Here is a 21,902-nt window from a genome sequence, read left to right as displayed (position 1 = left end):
GTAAGGGATGTGTATGCCGATATCTAAATCGGCTCGCGAAAGTACAATTGCTTCGTCTGTGTTGCGAGGATTTGCAGTCTTCTGGGAATTAGTTGAGAGTGGCAACAAGAGGTTGGAAGTAGAGCGGCTACCGTACGTCGATAATCCGCTTTGGCCGCAATTTAACTTCACACCGCTCTTTACAACTGTGTGCACGTTCCCCTCGCGGCCCATAACCCGAACAGCTTGTCCGTGTGGAGGTGTCGGCTTGAAAAGTCGAGTTGAAGACTACTCAACGGTCCTTTCGTCACCAACAATTCAGGGGTGATTGTTTCGAATGCTTCTACCATTTGCTGTTGAAAATCACTCAAGATTTGTCGTAAAAACAACAGCTTTAGGACACTACTGTATCGTTTATGAGGAATATGTTGGCAACATTTCAATCTTGCAGTTTAAACTGCGGTATAATAACAGTTTACAGTGTAATGGATAATACCTGCAATATTCTAGACATCAAACGCGTGCGATGCGTGTCAAGTTCAAGTTCATTTATTAGGTATAGCCCTGTGAGCCATTCGGCTCTTAAATCGGGTGCAACCGCAAGAAACAAAAAACAAAAACATGAAAAAGAAAACATCTTAGAGTGAATATGTGACTAAGTGCAAACAGATAATCCAAGAAAAGACAGCAAAATTTTGCAGAAAAAACACCGTACACCAACGCTGTGTGCAAAAATCCAAGTGTCATAAAAGCATTGCATGCAATTAACTCGCGTCGTGATCATTTCTGTACCGTAATGTATAAATCTCAGCATTCCGACGTCAACAATTTGAATTCAAAATGAAACACATTTTAGGAAGTACCTTGACTGTTTTTGCACAGACATTTGCCAGAAGGTGACGACATGGTGCCACCAATATGGACAAAACGGCTGATTTTACAAGGGAACACAAATGGAATTAATTTCAGTTCATGTTATGGTAATATTGAAATTATATGCTGCATAATTTTTTTAACAACTGTCTTGAAATGAAAAGAAAGATCGGATGTTGACTGCAATTTTGATTTTACAGGGCTTGGACCGGCGACGCTGCAGCTGCAGTTCACGTTGCAAACATAGTTGGTAATGCACAGCACCAAAACACCACTTCGATCAAACGCCTCTCCATGTATCGACCCAACTCAATTGTTCGCACAAAAAAAACACAAATGCATACACGATTTTAAAGCAAGAAAATAATAATAATTTGCACATTTTCAATTATCGATGACATTTTACGATAAACATTTATTGGCGAACATCACAAAATGTGAATGCATGACCTGAAGCACGTAGCATGGTACCACCAGCGAACATGGAACCCGTCACACATTGACATGCTAAACCTTCCGTTAAAAACAATCAATGAGACTCATTGATACTTTCATGGATCAACAAATGGCATTAAACATTGTTTTGTCGTCTCCGTACTCCTGCCAATGCAATCCAATATTTTTTTTACGTCACAATTTTTTAAGACAAACTCGTAAACATGTATTTACAGCATCAATAAAGTTCAACGAGTCTGGTATTGAATCTAAGCAAGACAATAGGTAATAGTTAAAACCCGCTGTGCACAGCTCATGTTTTAATTATATTTGTCACGTACACTAATGTACACAGTGTTTAATTTTACATGCCTGTTTGCAGAGGTGTGGACTCGAGTCATGTGACTTGGACTCGAGTCAGACTCGAGTCATGAATTTGATGACTTGCGACTCGACTTGGACTTGCATAACAATGACTTTGTCCCACCTATGAGATGTGGACTCGAGTCATGTGACTTGGACTCGAGTCAGACTCGAGTCATGAATTTGATGACTTGCGACTCGACTTGGACTTGCATAACAATGACTTTGTCCCACCTATGAGATGTGGACTCGAGTCATGTGACTTGGACTCGAGTCAGACTCGAGTCATGAATTTGATGACTTGCGACTCGACTTGGACTTGCATAACAATGACTTTGTCCCACCTCTGCCTGTTTGTAATGTGTACCCACTGCTGAATGAAAGCTCAACAATAAAATCGGTACATTTTATTACCAGTTGAAGCGATGTTACTCAACGGAGCAATAACCCCAGCGCCTCCTTGCAACTGTTAATATACAACTAATAATTTTGAAATACTGCTGCATTGGCAGTGGTGCACAGATACAGATAACACAAAACTCAATTCATTATTCAATAGCGCTGCCTTTAAAGGTAAATTATAAAACGCAGTCACGCATGCTTGCCGGCCCTAACAATTTAATCAGTGGGCTGCCGATTTCTAAACCATTTCACCGCAGTCTAATTGTCAAAGCAAACATTTCCTTTGCAAAAATTTAAGTGATAAGGTTTTAAAATCAGAATGCGGTAAAAAGGGTTCAATAATTTTCTATGGTTTTTTCGGTAAAGACACGTAGATAGAAAAAAAGTGATTAAAATATCACGACGTTTTGATCGAAACGTCGTGATATTTTTAATTGCTTTTTTTTCTTCAACCTACGTGACTTTACCGAAAGAACCATAGAATATGAATTCCTGCAGTCACGAAAGTTTGAAGTCAAACTGTAGGGTTCAAGAATCTACAGTTTACAAGCTAGCCTACAATCCATAGGGTTGCAGACTGTTATATTAAGAAATATATTGTAACACAGTACTCTCTGAAACATTTAGAACATGCTTTGTTAACTACGACATTCAGTAGTGGCTATGTTATAATACATCGTATTACAATGCAATCAAGGTGTGCGGTCGACTCCACCTGGTTTCGCTTTACATGTAAAATATCAAAAGTTCAATTGAATTTTAAAGGTTACTCTGTGTTCATATTCTTAGGTTTTTTCGGTAAAGTCACGTAGGTAAAAAATTAAAATTAATTAAAGTAAAATTAAAATAAAATAAACGACGTTTCGGAGGCAACACAAGCTTCCGTCTTCAGGTGGAACAGTCACAGCACGATAGCTGTATCAAGTTTTTTTTACCTATGTGACTTTACCGAAAACACCTAAGAATATGAATCCTTGCAGTCACGAAAGCTTCAAATCTAGAGTTACTTTGTGTATTGCTCACAGGAGTGGCTCCACCTCGGCTCACGGTGGGCGATGCTGCAGATGGACGGAAGATTGTCATGGCTCACATCAAGGTGAGTCTTCTGTCAGCAGGCACAAGCAGTGTCCACAGAACCGGCCCTAGACCTTTGGGGGCCCTAAGCAAAATTTGGTTGGAGGCCCCTTTGATGTATGATTTTTTTCTCCCACTCGCGAGCAGTGACTCTAGGGGGCCCTCTGCTGGCCACGGGGCCCTTTGCAATTGCAAGGGTCGCTTAGTGGCTGGGCCGGCTCTGAGTGTCCACATTAGTCCTGGGGCTCCGGTCACCCTCGCAGCAGCAGCAGCATCTAACAAAGACGGTCACCGCATCGCGCGCTTCCAGACGCACTTCTGCGGCCGTCTGGAACGTTCTTCCTCCCGATGTTAAGAAGCTACTGGAGCTATGCACTTTTAAATCACCTAAATTGAAAATTAGTTTCTTTAGAACTGCCTTTTGTGTTTAGTTTGTTGCCCTTCCCCCTCACCTCCGATAAGCACGATTGAAGTTCAACATACATAAGGTATGGTGGCTTGGAAAAAATAATTGTGGCATTACAGCAGGCTCCAGGTTAAATATGCAACGAGGTCCCCATGTGGGTTTTCCAGTCTAAGATGACAATGCGTCAAACAGGAGGACTAATTAATTAGTATTGTTTACCTGGGGAAGCCTGAGGCAAGACTGTGTTTCAGGAGGGTCCTGCCCAGATTTCACAGTAGGGAGCTGCTGCTATGTGTAATCCCAATTGAGCAATTTCCAGGTAATTTTTCAGCTTTGAGGATATCTGGCCAACAACAGCAGTGACTAACAGCAGGTTTGCTGCACGAGTCTGGCAATGCCAGAGTTGGGGTTAGAACATCCAAAGGCCACACGGAACGGTGCCCAAGGTCGCAATCAAACTGCAGAGGCCCTTTTTGCCGTGAGGCACACGCAAGTGTTACCACTGCACCACTCTGCCACTCCAAAGACCATGTGTGGTGATAATGCATCAGTGGCGGGCTCACACCAGATTCATTCTCCTGGGAAGCTTGCGTGGGCGGTGTGTGCCCCCATTTGATACAGAAGGCCACTGCCAACACGTTCCAGTTTCTTAATGAATCCAAGCGGACTGCAACACAAAAACCCGAGGCGGATTCATTGCATCCTCAACCTGGAGCCGTAGTGTCACTAATGCCGTGAGAATAACACCACTTGAAAATTCTTACCTGTGAAAATCAATTTTCTTCTAAGAATGCATACTAAATTGACCATGAATTGATTGTTCATGCATTTGTGTGGACTATGCTTTGCATGTTAACAAGCGTAACACTTAGCCCAGCAATGACAAGTCTCAAATATAACCTCACCCTAATCCTTGTAAGTCTATTCACTACCCTAACCTACTGATACTAAGCTTATCCCTAGCAAAAAAAAACTACAACAATGCTATTCCTTATGCTAACTTCTAGCCTAGCAAGCCTCTTACTCTCATTCAAACACACCTAGCCTTAACCCCTAGCCATACCTGAGCCAAGCTTCAAGGCCGCTAAGAGGTTCCTGGAGACCCGGGGCACAATGCCACGTGCGGCCCCCTTATTCCACCATCTGCAGGCCTACTATGAGGCCCTCTTTTGTGTAAGGCCCGGGATAAATAGTTCCTTTTGTTGCACCCCCTTCAGTACGTACGTTGAACTTCCTTCGCACCATACGTAGCCACCCGTGCTAATCCGGGCAGTCCTATTGAGTCTGAACCCATAACCACAACGCCAAACCATTCCAGGTCCATAACCGTAATCTGAACATTTATTTAGCCTTCATCTATAGTGCTGAATCGTACCTCATACATTGACATCTTTCTATTCATAATATTCATTCAACATGGTAATACAGTGCAGTATAACACATTCCTGTGGACGGAGCTGGTAGGAACGTTGGGTTGCTCGGTCAATGGCCAGGGTCAACGGCGGCGTGGTGTATTCCACAAATATGCCCAACTGTGAGGGCGGGCACAAGCCAGCGTGAGTAGGTTAAACATTGAGTTTTATAAGGGCACTACGGGGTGACCAGCCCCTCCCCACCCAGCCCCACCCCTCCCACCCCCCACCCAGCCCCACCCTCCCCACCCAGCCCCTCCCTGCACGACGGACGGACACAACAATCCCCTGTGGGCTGGTGGAAGCAGGAGGTTCCTACCAGTACTAGGGTATACGTGTACACAATGCTGTGCCTCAGACAAAATCACCTGCAATGCACCCAATCTGATCTTCGGAAGCTCAGCAGATTTTAGCCTGCTGTATAGTTAATGGCTGAGTCACCACTATGATGCAGAATGGATATTGTAAGTTGTGGGCTACAATGTGGGCCGCAAAGGGCAGTGCAGCAACATCTATTGTCCTGTACTTCTACGCTCCCACATATGCTCCCTCTTTGGTCATACCACCTTCACGACATGCACGGCAAAGGGGGAGACCTTCATTCAGCAGTGGATTGACAACAGGGCTGTACTACTACGGTTACATGACTAATCAGGATATTTTGCACGGGAACACTTCTCGTCCGTGTTGGGAATCTTGCATCTCATACTGACACCTTGTGCTTAAATCCGAGTACAGCAACGGTTCTTCAACATTACAATATACATTCGATGCACACCTCTTCTCATACGTCTGGCCAATGTGGAAGAAGAGGCCAAATACATTCTAGCAGTGGCTCTCTAGATCTCCCTCTAGTGGAGGCCCTTTCTCCAGGCAGTGGCGTGAGCGAGCAGTTGCAGGGCTGCGCCTTAACCTTTTATATACAGGACCGTGTGTCAAGCACAGGGGCATGACCACAGGAGATGAGATCAAAAGTAATTCAGTCCATTAAGTTCAATTAACCATGGCGCACTAAAAGCTATGTGCATGCTTCACAGTCTCCTACATCTAACCTGCTCATTACGCCTGTCACACACCTCTAAATTATCTCCCTTTTAAATTTAATCAAATTTCCTCGTTTTCTTTTGGTTGTAGTGTCACAATCCACGATCTAATTACTTGTTTCACTGATAATGGCGATCGTATACTATACGTTTAATTGTCGCGCATGAAACTTAAACCGAACTTGAGGCTGACTCTGCTTTGGGCTAACACAGAGTGTCTTACATGTTTCTAGTTACACTAATTGCCTCAACGATAATACATAAATAAAACATGTATAGCCCTATGTCATACCGCTACTGGATGATGGCCTGCCCATGCTGAATTGGTCGCGAGGGTTGTTTGAACATACTTCACCACACTGGTCAGTATAGGTTGGTAACTCACTGGTCAACAAAAAAACAAAATTCTGGCCTGGACTTTTGCAGCTGTTTTGGACTAATTTCAGGGTGCTGATTCCAAATCTGATCTCAGATTTGCTCTATCACATCTCATTTTTATACTATCGGCATACCCAATTTTCATTGATTTTAGCCGAAATTAACTCTGTCACTTATGATTGCAAGTTGTTGCGAGTCAGTGACTGCTTTAGTGTTAAAATATGGTGCTGTATTTTTAGGAAAGTGTGTTTATAATATCATTTTATGTAGATATCCACATTTATTTAATATTTTTCTTCTGCAGTTTTTATTGAAAATGCAATATTTGATATCTCAAAAACCTGACGTGATAGACAAAAACTGATGCCAGATTTGGAATCAGCACCCCAAAACTACATTAACACCGTTGGAATACCTTATGCCAGAAAAAGTGTGTTGACCAGTATAATGAACGGGGCCTGAACCGGGTTCTGACATCGCTGGCCACTCGCCGTGACCACGGCCAGGAATAGAAACCAAATCACAGGGTTCATAGTGCAACGCGGAAACCACTGCGCCACCATTCCAGCCCCTTCCACGTTCAACTTCACTGTGTTTGTGAGACCTGTGATTTTGACTGTGTAATATGAAAATCTTTTGATTAGAAACAAATAAAAAAAAGTTTAATTTGATACCAATTGATGTGTTGCTTTTCATTTAAAAGTTTAGGGCTTTTTTTTTTTCACCAACCTGGGTCCATCCACCTCCCTCTTGAACCATTATGACCCCAGTTCACCATTAAGGACTGGCCCAGGTACACGTACTGTAATGTGTATTTTCGAGTATCTCCTGCTATCACGTGGATCCGAGACGTTGGCAAAGAGAATGTAACATGGAGTTACACTGAGAGAGAGAAAGAGGAACGCAATGGGCAGAGAGAGCACACGCAAGGTAGAGATATTTATAATAATCCCAAAAACCTTTCTCTTGAATAATATTGGTCGCGAAAGCCTACTTGCTAAACAAAGATATCGTTATTACTACACTTGTTTACCCAGGAAAGGCTCACTCAATCTCAATAATAATTTTCAGGTGAGTCCTGCCTCGTTTTCATGGTAGGGGGTTCTAAAATGGATGGTGTAATTTGCAAGTATTTTTTTAGCATTGGGAATTTTTGGCCAATATCCATCCAGAACAGGGGGAGAATATGCAAACTCTATGCAGAACGGCACCCCGAGTCAGGGATTGAACCCGTACCGCTTCTTTCTGTGATGCAGAAGTGTTTACCACTGCACCACCCCGCAGGACTGTCATCATATTGACCGCAACGACGAGTCTCGGTTTTGCTCATTCTCTGTCCTCGCCCCTCTTCACTGGAATAAACTGCCCTTGCTCGTCAAACAATCACCCTCTCTCACTACCTTCCACTCCTCGATTAAAACCAAATTATTCTCTGCCTCACCAATACATACTTCACCTGGAATGGAACAATCTACAAACAAACTGAAGGCATCCCAATGGGTTATCCCTTGTCTCCGGTTGTAGCCAATATTTTCATGGAAATGTTTGAGACGGACGCCATCCAGGCATTCACTCTACGCCCGTCCCTGTGGAAGAGGTAGATAGATGACACATTTGTCATCTGGCCACATGACCGACCAGCTCTGAACCAATTCCTCAACCACATCAATTCCATACACCCAGCCATCAAATTCACCATGGAGGTAGAAAAGGATGGCATGCTACCCTTCTTGGATGTCCGAATCAAAAAGAGACCAGATGGCCCAATGAGCCATTCTATTTACAGGAAAGTAACCCATACTGACACCTACCTAAAACATGATTCCCACCGCCATCCATCCCAGAAGAATTATGTCATCAAAACGCTACACCATAGAGCTCAATGTATATCCGACCATGAACACCTGACCAGTGAACTCAAACACATACACCAAGTTCTCAAGGCAAATGGATTTTCTGACTACACAATCCGCAAAGCCATCACCCCAGCCGTGAGGAAGGAGCCATCTGAGGATCCAATCAAAACCATCACCTTCCCATAAATAGCAGGGGTCACCAAAAAGATTTCCAAAATCATGAACAAACACAAGATCAAGGTCCGATTTAACATAAAATTTGTGAAGGACAAGATTCCTGACATGCAATATCCCAGCGTCTACAAACTAAGCTGTATTTGCAGCAGCACTTACATTGGGGAAACTAAACGACATGTCTCGGACCATGTTCGTGAGCACAAGGCAGATTTAAAACACGGTATGACCAATACTTCTGCCATGGCTGATCATTATTTTAATGCGGCTGGCTCACACTAAATTTATTTCTCTAATACGATAGTACTTTGGAAGCCTACTCGCTATCAACAAGGATTCGTTCATGAAGCCATCCACATATACAGACACAGCCACAATTTCAAGCGAGAGGATGGTTATAAACTCAGCAATCATTGGAAAGATGTCATCAACCACTTTGTGTCATGACTTGATTTGTGTTTTCTTGTCAACCTCCACCGTCAGCAGTGTGGGTGTGTGGAGCGAGGTGCAATGATTGCCTGGCGGCCCTTTGATTGGTGTAGTTGCAGTTGCATGTCTCTTCTCCTACATTAACATCAGCTGCCCCGTCCATGCTGCTGACACACTTGGGCTACGCCCATCTCTAAACATTTATAAATATGAGAATAGGTTTTCCCCTTTTTTCTGGCAAGAAAACAGGTTCTTGGTTCTTTCGGTAAAGTCACGTAGAAGGGAAGTAATAAAATAATAAAAATATTATGTTTTATTTTTATTATTTTATTACTTCCCTTCTTCGTGACTTTACTGAAAGAACCAAGAAGATGAATCCCTGCAGTCACGAAAGCTTTAAATCGAAAAAAGAAAACAGGTGTTAAGATGTTAAAACACCTTTTTTACAAGAAATCATGCCTGCATTAACCACAATACTTGTGGTCAGAATGCAAACAAAAAACATACTCTGATTATATACGCCTTTTGGCGTCCACTGGTCTAATACCATTTGAGACTAGGCTACAAAGAAAGCTGTCTCTGGTGTGGACCAATCCGTTTCAAGGGCAATGCATATATTATCAGAGTATGTTTTTTTATTTACATTCTGACCACAAGTATTGTGGTTAATGCAGACATGATTCCTTGAAAAAGGTTTCAGTTTGGTGTTTTAACATCTTAGCAGCTGTTTTGTTGCTAGAAAAAGGGGAAAACCTATTCTCATATTTTGGTACTGGCAAAGGAGGTCCCATGATGTAGCATTTATAAACAGTTTGCCTTTAGAGGCGAACCCCTCTTCCACTTGTGTTGCAATCGAAACGTCGTGGTTTTTGTTTTATTTTATTTTATTACTGAAAGAACCAGTAATAAGTCTACACTATAGACTGCCAGTGCGCTTACTGAGGTTAAGAACCAGGCTACAATCTACATTATAGACTGCCAGTACGCTCATTCAGTTTAATAACCATTGCTACAGTTTGCATTACAGACTGCCAATACGCTCACCCAGCTTAATAACCATTGTTACAGTCTACATTATAGACAACCAGTACACTCACCAAACTTAATAACCAGGCTACAGTCTACATTATAGATTGCCAGTACACTCACTCCGATTAAAAACCAGGCTACAGTCTACATTCGTGGTTTATTTTATGTTTTAACTTTATTTTATTATTATAATTTTTCTATCTACGTGACTTAAACGAAAGAACCAAATAATATAACTTATTCTCTCTTTTGCCCACCCTTCTCCCCTTGTTCTCCTCCTCACTCGTACTAACGCCGCCGTCCCCAACTCCCCATGGTCACCCATCATCAATCCATTCATCTCATTTCCCTCTTGGGTTATTCCACGCATATATCCCGTCCTTTCATCTCGTTTCATCTCGCCAATCATCTTGTACCATATTTAGTGCACTGTACAGCGCCTTGGTTAAGGCCCTAGATAAATGTATGATAAAGTAAGATAACACACGCTGCTCGAGGTAAATGATAGCTGATAGTCAAAACGACTGAGTCGTGGCCAAGCGAGAGTGCATGCCCTGGAAGGGATGTTCAACGAGGAGATGACGCAATGAAATAATGTCACCAGAGGTGTGGACTCGAGTCATGTGACTTGGACTCGAGTCAGACTCGAGTCATGAATTTGATGACTTGCGACTCGACTTGGACTTGCATAACAATGACTTTGTCCCACCTATGAGATGTGGACTCGAGTCATGTGACTTGGACTCGAGTCAGACTCGAGTCATGAATTTGATGACTTGCGACTCGACTTGGACTTGCATAACAATGACTTTGTCCCACCTATGAGATGTGGACTCGAGTCATGTGACTTGGACTCGAGTCAGACTCGAGTCATGAATTTGATGACTTGCGACTCGACTTGGACTTGCATAACAATGACTTTGTCCCACCTATGAGATGTGGACTCGAGTCATGTGACTTGGACTCGAGTCAGACTCGAGTCATGAATTTGATGACTTGCGACTCGACTTGGACTTGCATAACAATGACTTTGTCCCACCTCTGAATGTCACGTGCAGCTGCTGGATGGATTGGTACATCTAGAGACCGTGAGAGATGACGAGAGCTCGGGGAGGCATTCATCCAGCAGTTGATAGACCTTGGTTGATGGTGGTAACAGTGAACGCAAGATCATAGATGGAAATGTATAAGTATTGGAATTGATGTGTACTTACGAAGACTAAAGTGCATAGCACCTGAATGCATTGTACCATTTTTTGACCACGAGATGGTGGTAAAGGGTCAGGATTGAAAAATACCTCAACTGCTTAGACCACAACACAAATACAGACACCAATGTATCTGCTTAAAGGCCTTTATAGTGGTGTTTATGTGAAATGTTAGATCTCCTAATAAGATAAGTTAATTGTAATGCTTTCCTAGACTTTGTGCAAGCCTATCCCACTTTAAAGCAGAATAAATCACTATAGTGTGAACACAGAAATTCACATTTATCATGGGGCCTTTTATACCAAGAATAATGAACGGCGTCATCATCATCGTCATCAGCCATGATCATTCCACTGCTGGATGAAGGTCTCCTCTAGCCTCCGCTACATCTCACCAACCACCTCTAGAAACACGCGTTTTGAGTATTTGGCTTCTGCTATAAATCCCCACGTGATTAGCCACTTCGTTGAGTTATCGTTCACGGCCAGGTCGCTTCTGAAAAAAAAGATCGATGTAGTTCAGTTGGCCTTACCTGGTAAAATCAAATAAAAAGTTTAAGTTAAAATTAACCGGCGGTGCAACACTCCTTCAGACGCACGTGAACGGATTTCATCGCTCCATCTGCACGGTGGACGTACCCTTAGACACGTTCCAAATCGGCCTCATGCAGCCAATTTGACTAAACCGTTCACGTTAAGTCACGTTCAGTTGAAATTTCGGAAAAAAATATTATCCACTTCATATATATATAACCGACTACAATCGGATGGTTTGTTGATGTTTTCCTCGAGGCCGTTGTGTCAATCCAACGAATATTTCCTCACGTTGCATCGGTCACCGCATTGCGCGCTTTCAGATGCGTTTCTGAGGACGTCTGGAACGCCCTTCCTTCCGATATGAGGAAGCCACTGGGAGCTATGTACTTTTAAATCATCGTCGTCGAGATTGACGAACGCATTTATTTAAAAACTGCGTTTTTGCATTCAGTTTGTTGTCCTTCCCCCGCACCCTCCGATTACACTGGTCAACAACAAAAAACATCTGCTTTCTGGGCTGGACTTTTGCAGCTGTTTTAGACTTATTTCAGGATGCTTAGCTCCAGTGGCTTCCTCATTCATATATACATTCAGAATTAGTAAGTTGATTGGGGAAAGGACACATCGTAAGAAGAGTTTACTGCTGATGGACAAGACTGGTGACAGAACGCGAGCCAAGGGAGTGAATGAGCGTCAAAAAGCGACTCCTGTGGAGAAGGAGTGGTGAGATCTGTCCGTGTGTAGGAGTGGGATGGATTACACTGGTCAACAACAAAAAACATTTTTTTCTGGCCTGGACTTTTGCAGCTGTTTTAGACTAATTTCAGGGTGCTGATTCCAAATCTGATCTCAGATTTGCTCTATCACATCTCATTTTTATGCTATCGGCATACCGCATTTTCATTGATTTTACCCGAAATTAACTCTGTCACTTGTGATTGCAAGTTGTTGCGAGTCAGTGAGTGCTTTAGTGTTAAAATATGGTGCTGTATTTTTAGGATAGTGTGTTTATAATATCATTTTATGTAGATATCAACATTTATTTAATATTTTTCTTCTGAAGTTTTTATGGAAAATGCAATACTTGATATCTCAAAAACTTGATGTGATAGACAAAAACTGATGCCAGATTTGCAATCAGCACCCCAAAATTACTTTAAAACCATTGGAATACCTTATGCCAGAAAAAGTGTGTTGACCAGTGTTATCGAAATAAGCTCAAGTTCAACATACAGCTCTATCGATGCAACTGCACAATTTGATTTAGCTATGCATGTAGTGCCCAGCGTCTGTGACCAAATCACCTGGAGTGCGCTTCATTTCTTCACGTGAGAGAAGTTGACGTGAGCCTGGACAGCGCTCAGAGGGATGCCCACCGTGCCCAAAGTTGTCACAGAACTCGCGGGGCTGGGCAGAGAGGGCAGCAGAGGACAGTGCAGAGAAATCTATTGTTGTACTCCACTAAGCACCAACGTCTGTCGACACTCCCAGCCTTCACCAACCCGCGCTGACCATTCGCGGTGAAGTATGGTCAAATAACCCCCGCAAACCCGCACGGCGTGGGAAGGCCCCTCATCCAGCAGTGGATTGGCAAGACGGCTCTGCATGTTTCGTGTATACATGCAGTGCCATTACATCAGTCCTGACATCTGTGAAAAAGGGGCTTTATAGCTCATCGGATTCCTTCAGTATAAATGAATATTCTGATCAGTCGTAATGCAGGAACAAGCCTTGGTAACTTTTGATTCGTGATAATTTTTATTGTTTTATATTTGTATTATTTTATTATTTCCCTTCTACGTGACTTTACCGAAAGAACCAAGAATATGAATAGGCCTTGGCAACCTCTAGATTTGAAGTTTTCGTGACTGCAAGGATCCATACTCTTTGGTTCTTTCGGTAAAGTCACGTAGGTGAAAATAAAATATAATAAATTGTTATTTTCATTTTTTTTCACCTACGTGACTTTACCGAAAGAACCAAAGACCTTGGTAACTTGATTTTTTTCTAACACAGAGTGGGATACGCTGGGTTGTTGTTGCACCCTGGGGCAGCTTACTTGACTTCACATCTAAATCCCTTGGCTGGTAACACCCCTAATCTCAGCCGCTGCACTGGAGGCGAAGCACCAAGGGGCACACTGTACAATGCTGGGGGCCATGTACATCCCAAGATGACGCTCTTAGCGAGGATTAGTCAGTTGTCGTCATACATAATGGGCCCGAGTGCTTTGCACCACATACACGCATCGCTGTGCATTTTTGCACAGTTACAGCAGCGTCCGCCCTCGTCCCGTTATACGTCTCGCAAAGCAAATGCAGCCTGCCCGCAAGGACACACACACTATCTTTATGCATACAGGGCAGCGTATTGAAAGCAGGCTGTTTGCGTTGGGGGCCATATAGCCGGTGATTGATTGGCTAATGACACCGGGACACACACAGAGTCTGTTTCCACAGAGCTCCTTCAACATTGAACAGATGCCAACGGGCGGGGGGGGGGGTTTGGTCAATCGCTCTAGGCTTGCGTGCCAGTTCCTAAAAGCCTCACGTGGCTTTCTCGCTCTCTCTCTCGCTCACTCGCTGTCTCACTTTTTCGTTTATCCTGCTACACGATGCGTCAAGATATTCTCCCATTCCACGTCAAGAAAGCAACTTGGAGGGGGGGGGGGCACGGAGAAATGTTCCCACGTGTCCATGCAGGCGGGCAGGCAGGCAAGAGGATGACTGGCTGGTGTTGCGAGTGCGAACAGAGCAGCGTGGGTAGTCGACGCGCGCTAGGTTGGAGGGCGCACTTTGCAAATGAAGTCACCTTTCACCGCCAATATAATCATTATTATCGCTTGATATTTGAACTAAACTCAACTATTAAAAAAATGCGACTTTACGTGAACGGTTCAGACAATTTCATGAATGTATTTCTACCTACGTGACTTTACCGAAAGAACCAAAGAGTATGGATTCCTGCGGTGACGAAAGCTCAAGATCGGTTCAGCCAAATTTGGTTGCATGAGGCCGATTTGGAACGTGTCCAAGTGGACGTCCGCCGAGCAGATTGAGCGATGAAGTCAGTTCACGCGTGGAAGGGTTTGTTGCGTCGCCGGTGAAACTAAACTTTTTTTTTTAAATGGCCCACTGAGCTAGAAGCCTCTTTTTCAAAAGCGACCTGGCCACAAATTATAGTCATACTCTTAGGTTGTTTCGGTAAAGTCACGTAGGTACAAATAAATAATAATAAAAAATAATAAAAAATCATAATAGAAATAAAATAATAAATCACGACGTTTCGGGCGCAACACAAGCGTCCGTCATCAGGTCGGACAACCACAGCAATAAACAATTGCTGAAGTGGGCAAATTATAGCTCTGTCGAGGAGTCTTTTGGCGACGTGACGTCATGCGCGCGGTGAGGCGCGATGACGTCATGTCACCTGAGGAACTTCAGAGGGACCCAGAGGTCGCAAACGGGTTTTGATTCCTTACCCGTACCCGGCCGCACCAGGGTCGCAAATGGGTACCCGTACCCGGCCGGGTACGGGTAGCCGGGTATCGGGTAGGGTGCGGATATCGGGTACCCGGTTGCGACCTCTGGGAGGACCCCGTGACGAATGGCGGGGTCGTTGTGGGGGCCCGGGGTGGTGAGCGTCTTGAGAAAGCTTCTGCTTAGCCGAGACTAGGCACAGATGGAGCCGAGGGTTCACGGGAAGGACCGAGTGTAGGACACCTATACCCCTGGTTGTTTAGTCAACATCTTCTTTGTTAATAAACCGGCGCAAGCCCTTACCTGGAAATCTGCCTCCGAGTCTTCATTCACCACTCGATGAAGTGGCTTATCGCGTGGAAATGTGCAGCAGCAACCAAATACTCGATACGTGCCTCCCATGCGGCATATCTCGATGAGTCTTGTGGTTATTGTTGTTTGACTTGCATCCCACTGGGATTTTTGCACACAGTGTTGGTGTACGGTGCTTTTTTTGCAATATGTTGCTGTCTTTTCTTGGATTTTCTGTTTGCACATAGTCACTTTAAGATGTTTTCTTGTTCATGTTTTTATTTTTTGTTTGTTGCGGTTGCACCCGATTCAAGAGCCGAATGGCTCACAGGGCTATACCTAATAAATTAACTTGAACTTGAGTCGTGCAGCAGGGAACCCTTGGTGGCAGCTGTCCCTGTGTGGCACAAAAACAGTGAGCACAGAAACCGGCGAGCAAATGGCCATTAGACCTGCAGGAGGGGGGGGGGTGATGTTGGCTTGTGACTTCCTAATTCAGTAATTTGTTAGCATTTGATCAAATTTGGACCACGTCGCCAGCACACGTCCCACTCATTTCCAAACGACGTGACGGCATCTGAAGCAGGCGGTGCGTGTATTTCACGATGAAATAATGCCCCAGTGTTCACCGGGGGCGAACCTCTGCTACGAGTGGCAAAACGCGCTGCCGCTGGGCCCATGTGACTGCCCCGCAGAGGGGCTACCGACAGAATGGTGCAACGGGAGCGATTGCACCACAGCCCACACAGGCTGCAGGGGTCCAGATACCGGGCGACATTTGACAGGGAGGCCCATTTAACTCCTCGCTCCAAAGCCTATGCCAACCAGGATAAGCCACTGACTCCACACATGCCGCCCCCCCCCCGGACTTCCGATTAGCACGGTTGGCTATGTAGGGCGCGAACGAAGTTCAACGAACTGTCATTGTGCTGCCGCTAATATTATGGGGGAGTGAGGTTAGCACCCATCAATTTCAGGCGGCCTGACAGTAAATGCGAATTTAAAACATGACCCCCAGATTCTTCAGCCTCTCCTGCTGCCCTGTTATGTCGCCAATTCACGTGAGGGGATAGCCTAATGACCGTTATTTTCATCCTGCGCAGTGTGGCGCAGGCAGATTGTGGGCCACGGACAAAGCGCAGGGTTCGACAGTAATTGTACGCTCCGCGGCGATAACACCGGGTATGGCGAACGTTCGCGTCGGTTTTATTCACAGATGAATAAGATACAAAGGTATATAATAAGGCGGTTTGAAAGCTGTTCTGCGCGGGGATGACCATATGTTCATGTTAAGTAAGCGTGACTGACCCAGGCCTGCATCCACACGTATTGCAAGGCAATTCTCGAAATCGAGCCGTCCTTCGAAGGGCCGTTTCAAAGCTGGAGGTTCCATCCATCACCTTACCAGGCGATGTTACAAGATCCCAGCCAGAGGAAGCCATCGCAAGCTGCCAGGTTTACCCTGAGCAGAGTGCAGCACGCCCAGTAATGCTCTGTATGAATGATAGCTGTGCATTCACAGGGATACCATCTGCAGATGTGTTCATAGCCCTCACTGATGATTTCACTCAGTGGGAAGTCACGTTTTCATCTGCTGCCCCCATAGTCTGGAACTTCCTACCGACAGAAGTGCATGCTGCCAACTCCCTGTCTCTATTAAGATCTACACTCGAGACCCTCTCGATCTACACTCGAGACCCTCCTCTCCACCTACGATTGGCAGTCTCTCCGTAATTATAAATTGTGCCCACTGTTCCGAGAGCGGTGTTCTTCATTGCAAGGCCATCACGTGGCCACCGGCGGCCCCTTGTGACTTTTCTTGCGGCCCCTGACGTGCAGCCCCCCGATAATATACAAAGAGTAACAACACCCCCCATCATCATCATCATCGTGCTGCTGTCAAACCCACAATGGGTTCAAATGTGTGGCGTTCCTCACACTGATGATGTCTTATCGGCGACAGTGCCCCCCCCCCCCTCTCTGAAAACTCGTAAAGAACGCTGCTTTAGACGCTGTATAAATGCACTTTGTATCGATTGAATGTGGTAGAAAACGTAGACGCGTTGCATCTGTAGCATCAGTAAAATTCCACAGGGTATTTGTTGCTTTAAATTCGCTTTCCATAACTTGGGATCAATCGGGATCTCGGATGAAATGCGCCTTACAAATGTCAATTATTATTGGAGCCTTGAAATGTATCTTAAAATGTGGCACTTTATGCACACAGTGGTGCAGGAAAGTGGCTGCAATATGTGGTGCAACCATCGTAGATGATTACTCTCTCTCTCTCTGATCACTGCAGTGCGATTATAACGAATTTAAATATCACTTTACACGTGGCCTTAAACATGAGCGAATGCACTTACGCGCAAACTTTTTTTTGAAATGCCCGTTAAGTAAACCAACCCACATGTGGGTTGTTTGCATCTCTTTATGTGATGCTTTTCAAAAGCTGCAGCCAGGAGAAAGGGCTGCTATATATCAAAACTTTCCTTGGACCTAGGTCAAGTTTTTAATGCTGAACTGACAGATGTGATGAATGCTTTTAAAAGCATTAGGGCAGACTGGCAGCCTATACAGCGATATGTTCTTGTCCATTAAGGGACGTACACAGGTGGACGCGTTCATCATTATGAGCAATGGAGTTATCGCTGCATTTAAAATCATTAACTAGAATTAAAATACAATGCACCCAATATTACTGCCAAACTTCCCATGAGTGTATCGCCTGCAAGATTGCAAAGGCAAACAACTTAATAATAAAAAATTGTGGGGATTGCTATGGTTTCAATGGTTGTGTTTTCTTACTTTTTTTGCGGGTGGTTTAGTCGGCGGTTTGATCTACTACTGAAATCTAACATGTTACCGCATTTATAGCGCAACTTTTCCTGCTCTCTGCGCAGCATATTTCACCGTGGAAAGCAACCGGATCGGAAAAAGAGGACAATAATTCCACGCGCGAATCAACAAAGCGCCTTATCCAAAGGTAGGGAGCCCGTATCCACAGGATGCGCCAACTTTAATCGAGCATAAATTATACAGTATTCCGAGTATCGTAATTATACGCCGCTATTTGATGTATGCCATTTGTGTGTGCACATTCATATTCGCTCAATAATAAATTTGTCCCGGGGCATATCATTATTATTCGGTGATGTAATGGTCAGCCCACTGGATTTGCAATCCAGAGGTCACCGGTTCCATTTGATCTCCCGCCGTGACCATTGAAGTAATGGGTGTGTTTCTTAAACCGCACTGCCTCCGTCCGCGTGGCACTATAAATGGGTTCACCTGTAAAATCTAAACCGCAGGTCACGTGTTCTTGGTTTTTTCGGTAAAGTCACGTAGAAGGGAAGTAATAAAATAATACAAATTTAACATAATAAAATAATTCTCACGACGTTTCGGCCACAACGCAAGCAGCCGTCCTCACCTGCCGCTATTTGATGTATGCCTGAGGACGGCTGCTTGCGTTGTGGCCGAAACGTCGTGAGAATGATTTTATTATGTTTTATTATTTTATTACTTCCCTTCTACGTGACTTTACCGAAAGAACCAAGAAGATGAATCCCTGCAGTCACGAAAGCTTTAAATCGCAGGACACGTGTTGGTGGGATTGAGTGTGGCTATTCCGACCACTTCTAAAGGTCGCCGCGGTGGCGAGATATTCACTCCCTCGCCTGGTTTACAGGAGATCGTGGGTTCGATCCTGACTCTGACACCTGCTCTATATTTGGAGTTTGCATGTCTATCTACCCGTGGTCGCGTGGCTTTTTCTCCGGGTCCTCCGGTTTTCCCCTCCACATTTAGGATCTTGCTTTTAGAGTATTTGGCTGCGATACATTTCCACGTGATAAGCCACTTCGTTGAGCTATCATTTGTGGCCAGGTCGCTTCTGAAAATGAGCGATTTCGCTCAGTGGGTTTTACCTGGAAAAAAAAGTTTAGTAGTTTTAGTTTAATTTACATCTGTCGTGCATGAAAGAGTAGGCCACGCACCCTCTTGATGTGGGAATCCCTTCACTCGCAAACTTTCCACCCTTTAGCTGAAGCCCTTCCCCAGCATTGGCAAGAGCAAGCTATTTCAGGGCTGCACCTTTATCTCTGTCATGTTATTACGTGTATGAATCTTCTTGGTTCTTTCGGTAAAGTCACGTAGAAGGGAAGTAATAAAAGAATAAAAATTAAATATATTATATTATGTTATTGTTTTATTTTTAATATTTTGTTACTTATAAAATAATAAAAATAAAATATAATAAAATATATTATATAATTTTATTATGTTTTATTTTTAATATTTTGTTACTTCCCTTCTACGTGACTTTACCGAAAGAACCAAGAAGATAAATCCCTGCAGTCACGAAAGCTTTAAATCGAAATACTTGTATGAAGACAATGACAAATACGTCCGAGGGGCGCCGTGTTTTTGTTAACCCCAGAGCTGAATTATGGTGATTTCTACCTCTTGTGGATGGGCGCAGAGTGCCCTGTTTGTGTTTTTATTTTAAACCTGACTAATGTTCTTTTGACGTTTGCCGTGTTTATTTCGGTGGGTTCAGCCTCGGTGGGAAAGTTTAAGTAAATACAACGTCGAGGCGAAATGGCCTCGGCTTAGTTCATCATCGCATTGCGGAAGAAAAAAAAAACCCCGCGCGTCACAAACATCTGCGCGAAATACGCTCGCTGGGCCAACATGTCGGGGAAAACACATTCCTGTAACCTCACAGATGCGGTCTGTATTCTACAACGGTAGCTGCGTTCCTGAAGAACACCACGTTGGGGAAAAATCGCGTTACAATAAACATATAATATCGGGTAAAAGCACAGTCAGGCGATAACACGTGAGATGCGTACGCGGCCCGAACAAAGCTTTAGGCGCGTGGGGAGCATCTAGAAGTATCCAGCAGCATCCCAATGCCTTGTGCGGTGACGCTACGCCGAGGCAGCCGTACGACCGCTCATTCCTACTCGCGCGACGTAGTTATGTTGTCTCGATCGCGTTTCATCCAATTCGCATTCCGCGTTATAAAAGATGCGTTCCCTCACACATTCATCACGTTGTATACAATTATCGTTATGAAAACAATACGCGTTATAGGAGAACAGACTGTGATAGCCGCCGCTACTTGAGCTTGAGCAGAACGACTAAGGGGGAAGGTAAAACAAACTACGCGTGGTCGATCGACTGCCCTCTCCAAAGATAAAGTACATTGAACAGAAGCAGCTCCATTTAGGTAATTACTGGAAATTACTGCCGTGACTTTTTCATCAGGAAATGTCAATAGCTTTTGATTCCCAGTAGATTGTACTGGATTGTTTGTAGTTTGAATTCATGTTTAATAATTTGTTCTTTTGGGGTTTTTGTTTGTTCCATCAGGGCTACATTCACTCCTTTTTTATCGCACGCCGCCCCTTTCTTCAAGATATCGCAATTAAATAGTATTGCATGCAATGCTGAATTGATGTAATGAACACAATCATCAGTTTTTGTCGGTCCACTGGACGAAGGCTTTCCCATCTCCTACAGTCCTGAGGTTCCGATAACACTGGTCAACACACTTTTTCTGACATAAAGTATTCTAACGGTTTTAATGTAATTTTGGGGTGCTGATTCCAAATCTGGCATCAGTTTTTGTCTATCACATCAGGTTTTTGAGATATCAAATATTGCATTTTCAATAAAAACTGCAGAAGAAAAATATTAAATAAATGTGGATATCTACAAAATTATATTATAAACACACTATCCTAAAAATACAGCACCATATTTTAACACTAAAGCAGTCACTGACTCGCAACAACTTGCAATCATAAGTAACAGTTTAATTTCGGGTAAAATCAATGAAAATGCGGTATGCCGATAGCATAAAAATGAGATGTGATAGAGCAAATCTGAGATCAGATTTGGAATCAGCACCCTGAAATTAGTCTAAAACAGCTGCAAAAGTCCAGGCCAGAAAAAAATGTTTTTTGTTGACCAGTGTAATCCATCCCACTCCTACACACGGACAGATCTCACCGCTCCTTCTCCGCAGGAGTCGCTCTTTAACGCTCATTCACTCCCTTGGCTCGCGTTCTGTCACCAGTCTTGTCCATTAGCAGTAAACGCTTCTTACGATGTGTCCTTTCCCCAATCAACTTACCATTTTGAATGTATATATGAATGAGGAAGCCACTGGAGCTAAGCACTTTTAAATCTAAATTATTGGAACGATGCAACATGAGGCTGTTGAGGTTGTGTCCACGTGACATTATATCGGTGGTCTCTCCCGAGGTGCCAGCCATCAAACTTTTTGGCTAACCATCGAGCACAGACGGTCACTGCATCGTGTACTTTCAGATGCGCTTTTGCGGCCGTCTGGAACGCTCTTCCTTCCGATATTAGAAAGCCATTGGAGCTACGCATTTTTAATCACCTATATTGAAAACGTATTTCTTTAGAACTGCTTTTTGTGTTAAGTTTGCTGACTTTCCTCCATAGCTCCGATGAGCACGCTTGGCTACATACGGTTCGAAAGAAGTTTAACATAAA

At 43.9% G+C, this 21,902-nt stretch overlaps 1 protein-coding gene across 1 annotated transcript in view; it reads left to right on the top strand.

Moving 5' to 3' along the window:
• Window positions 1–21,902, top strand: part of LOC144732337 (uncharacterized) — a 63,881-nt gene that overhangs the window by 5,901 nt on the left and 36,078 nt on the right. The window contains exons 2-4 of the mRNA XM_078613816.1: window positions 1,053–1,102; window positions 3,078–3,148; window positions 18,272–18,354. Coding sequence (XP_078469942.1) covers window positions 1,053–1,102; window positions 3,078–3,148; window positions 18,272–18,354 — 204 coding nt within the window. The remainder of the gene's footprint in view (window positions 1–1,052; window positions 1,103–3,077; window positions 3,149–18,271; window positions 18,355–21,902) is intronic.

Source organism: Lampetra planeri, chromosome 42 (genome assembly GCF_965212315.1).
Source record: "Lampetra planeri chromosome 42, kcLamPlan1.2.h2, whole genome shotgun sequence".
NCBI lineage: Eukaryota > Metazoa > Chordata > Hyperoartia > Petromyzontiformes > Petromyzontidae > Lampetra > Lampetra planeri.
This window is presented reverse-complemented; position numbering and strand designations above follow the sequence as displayed.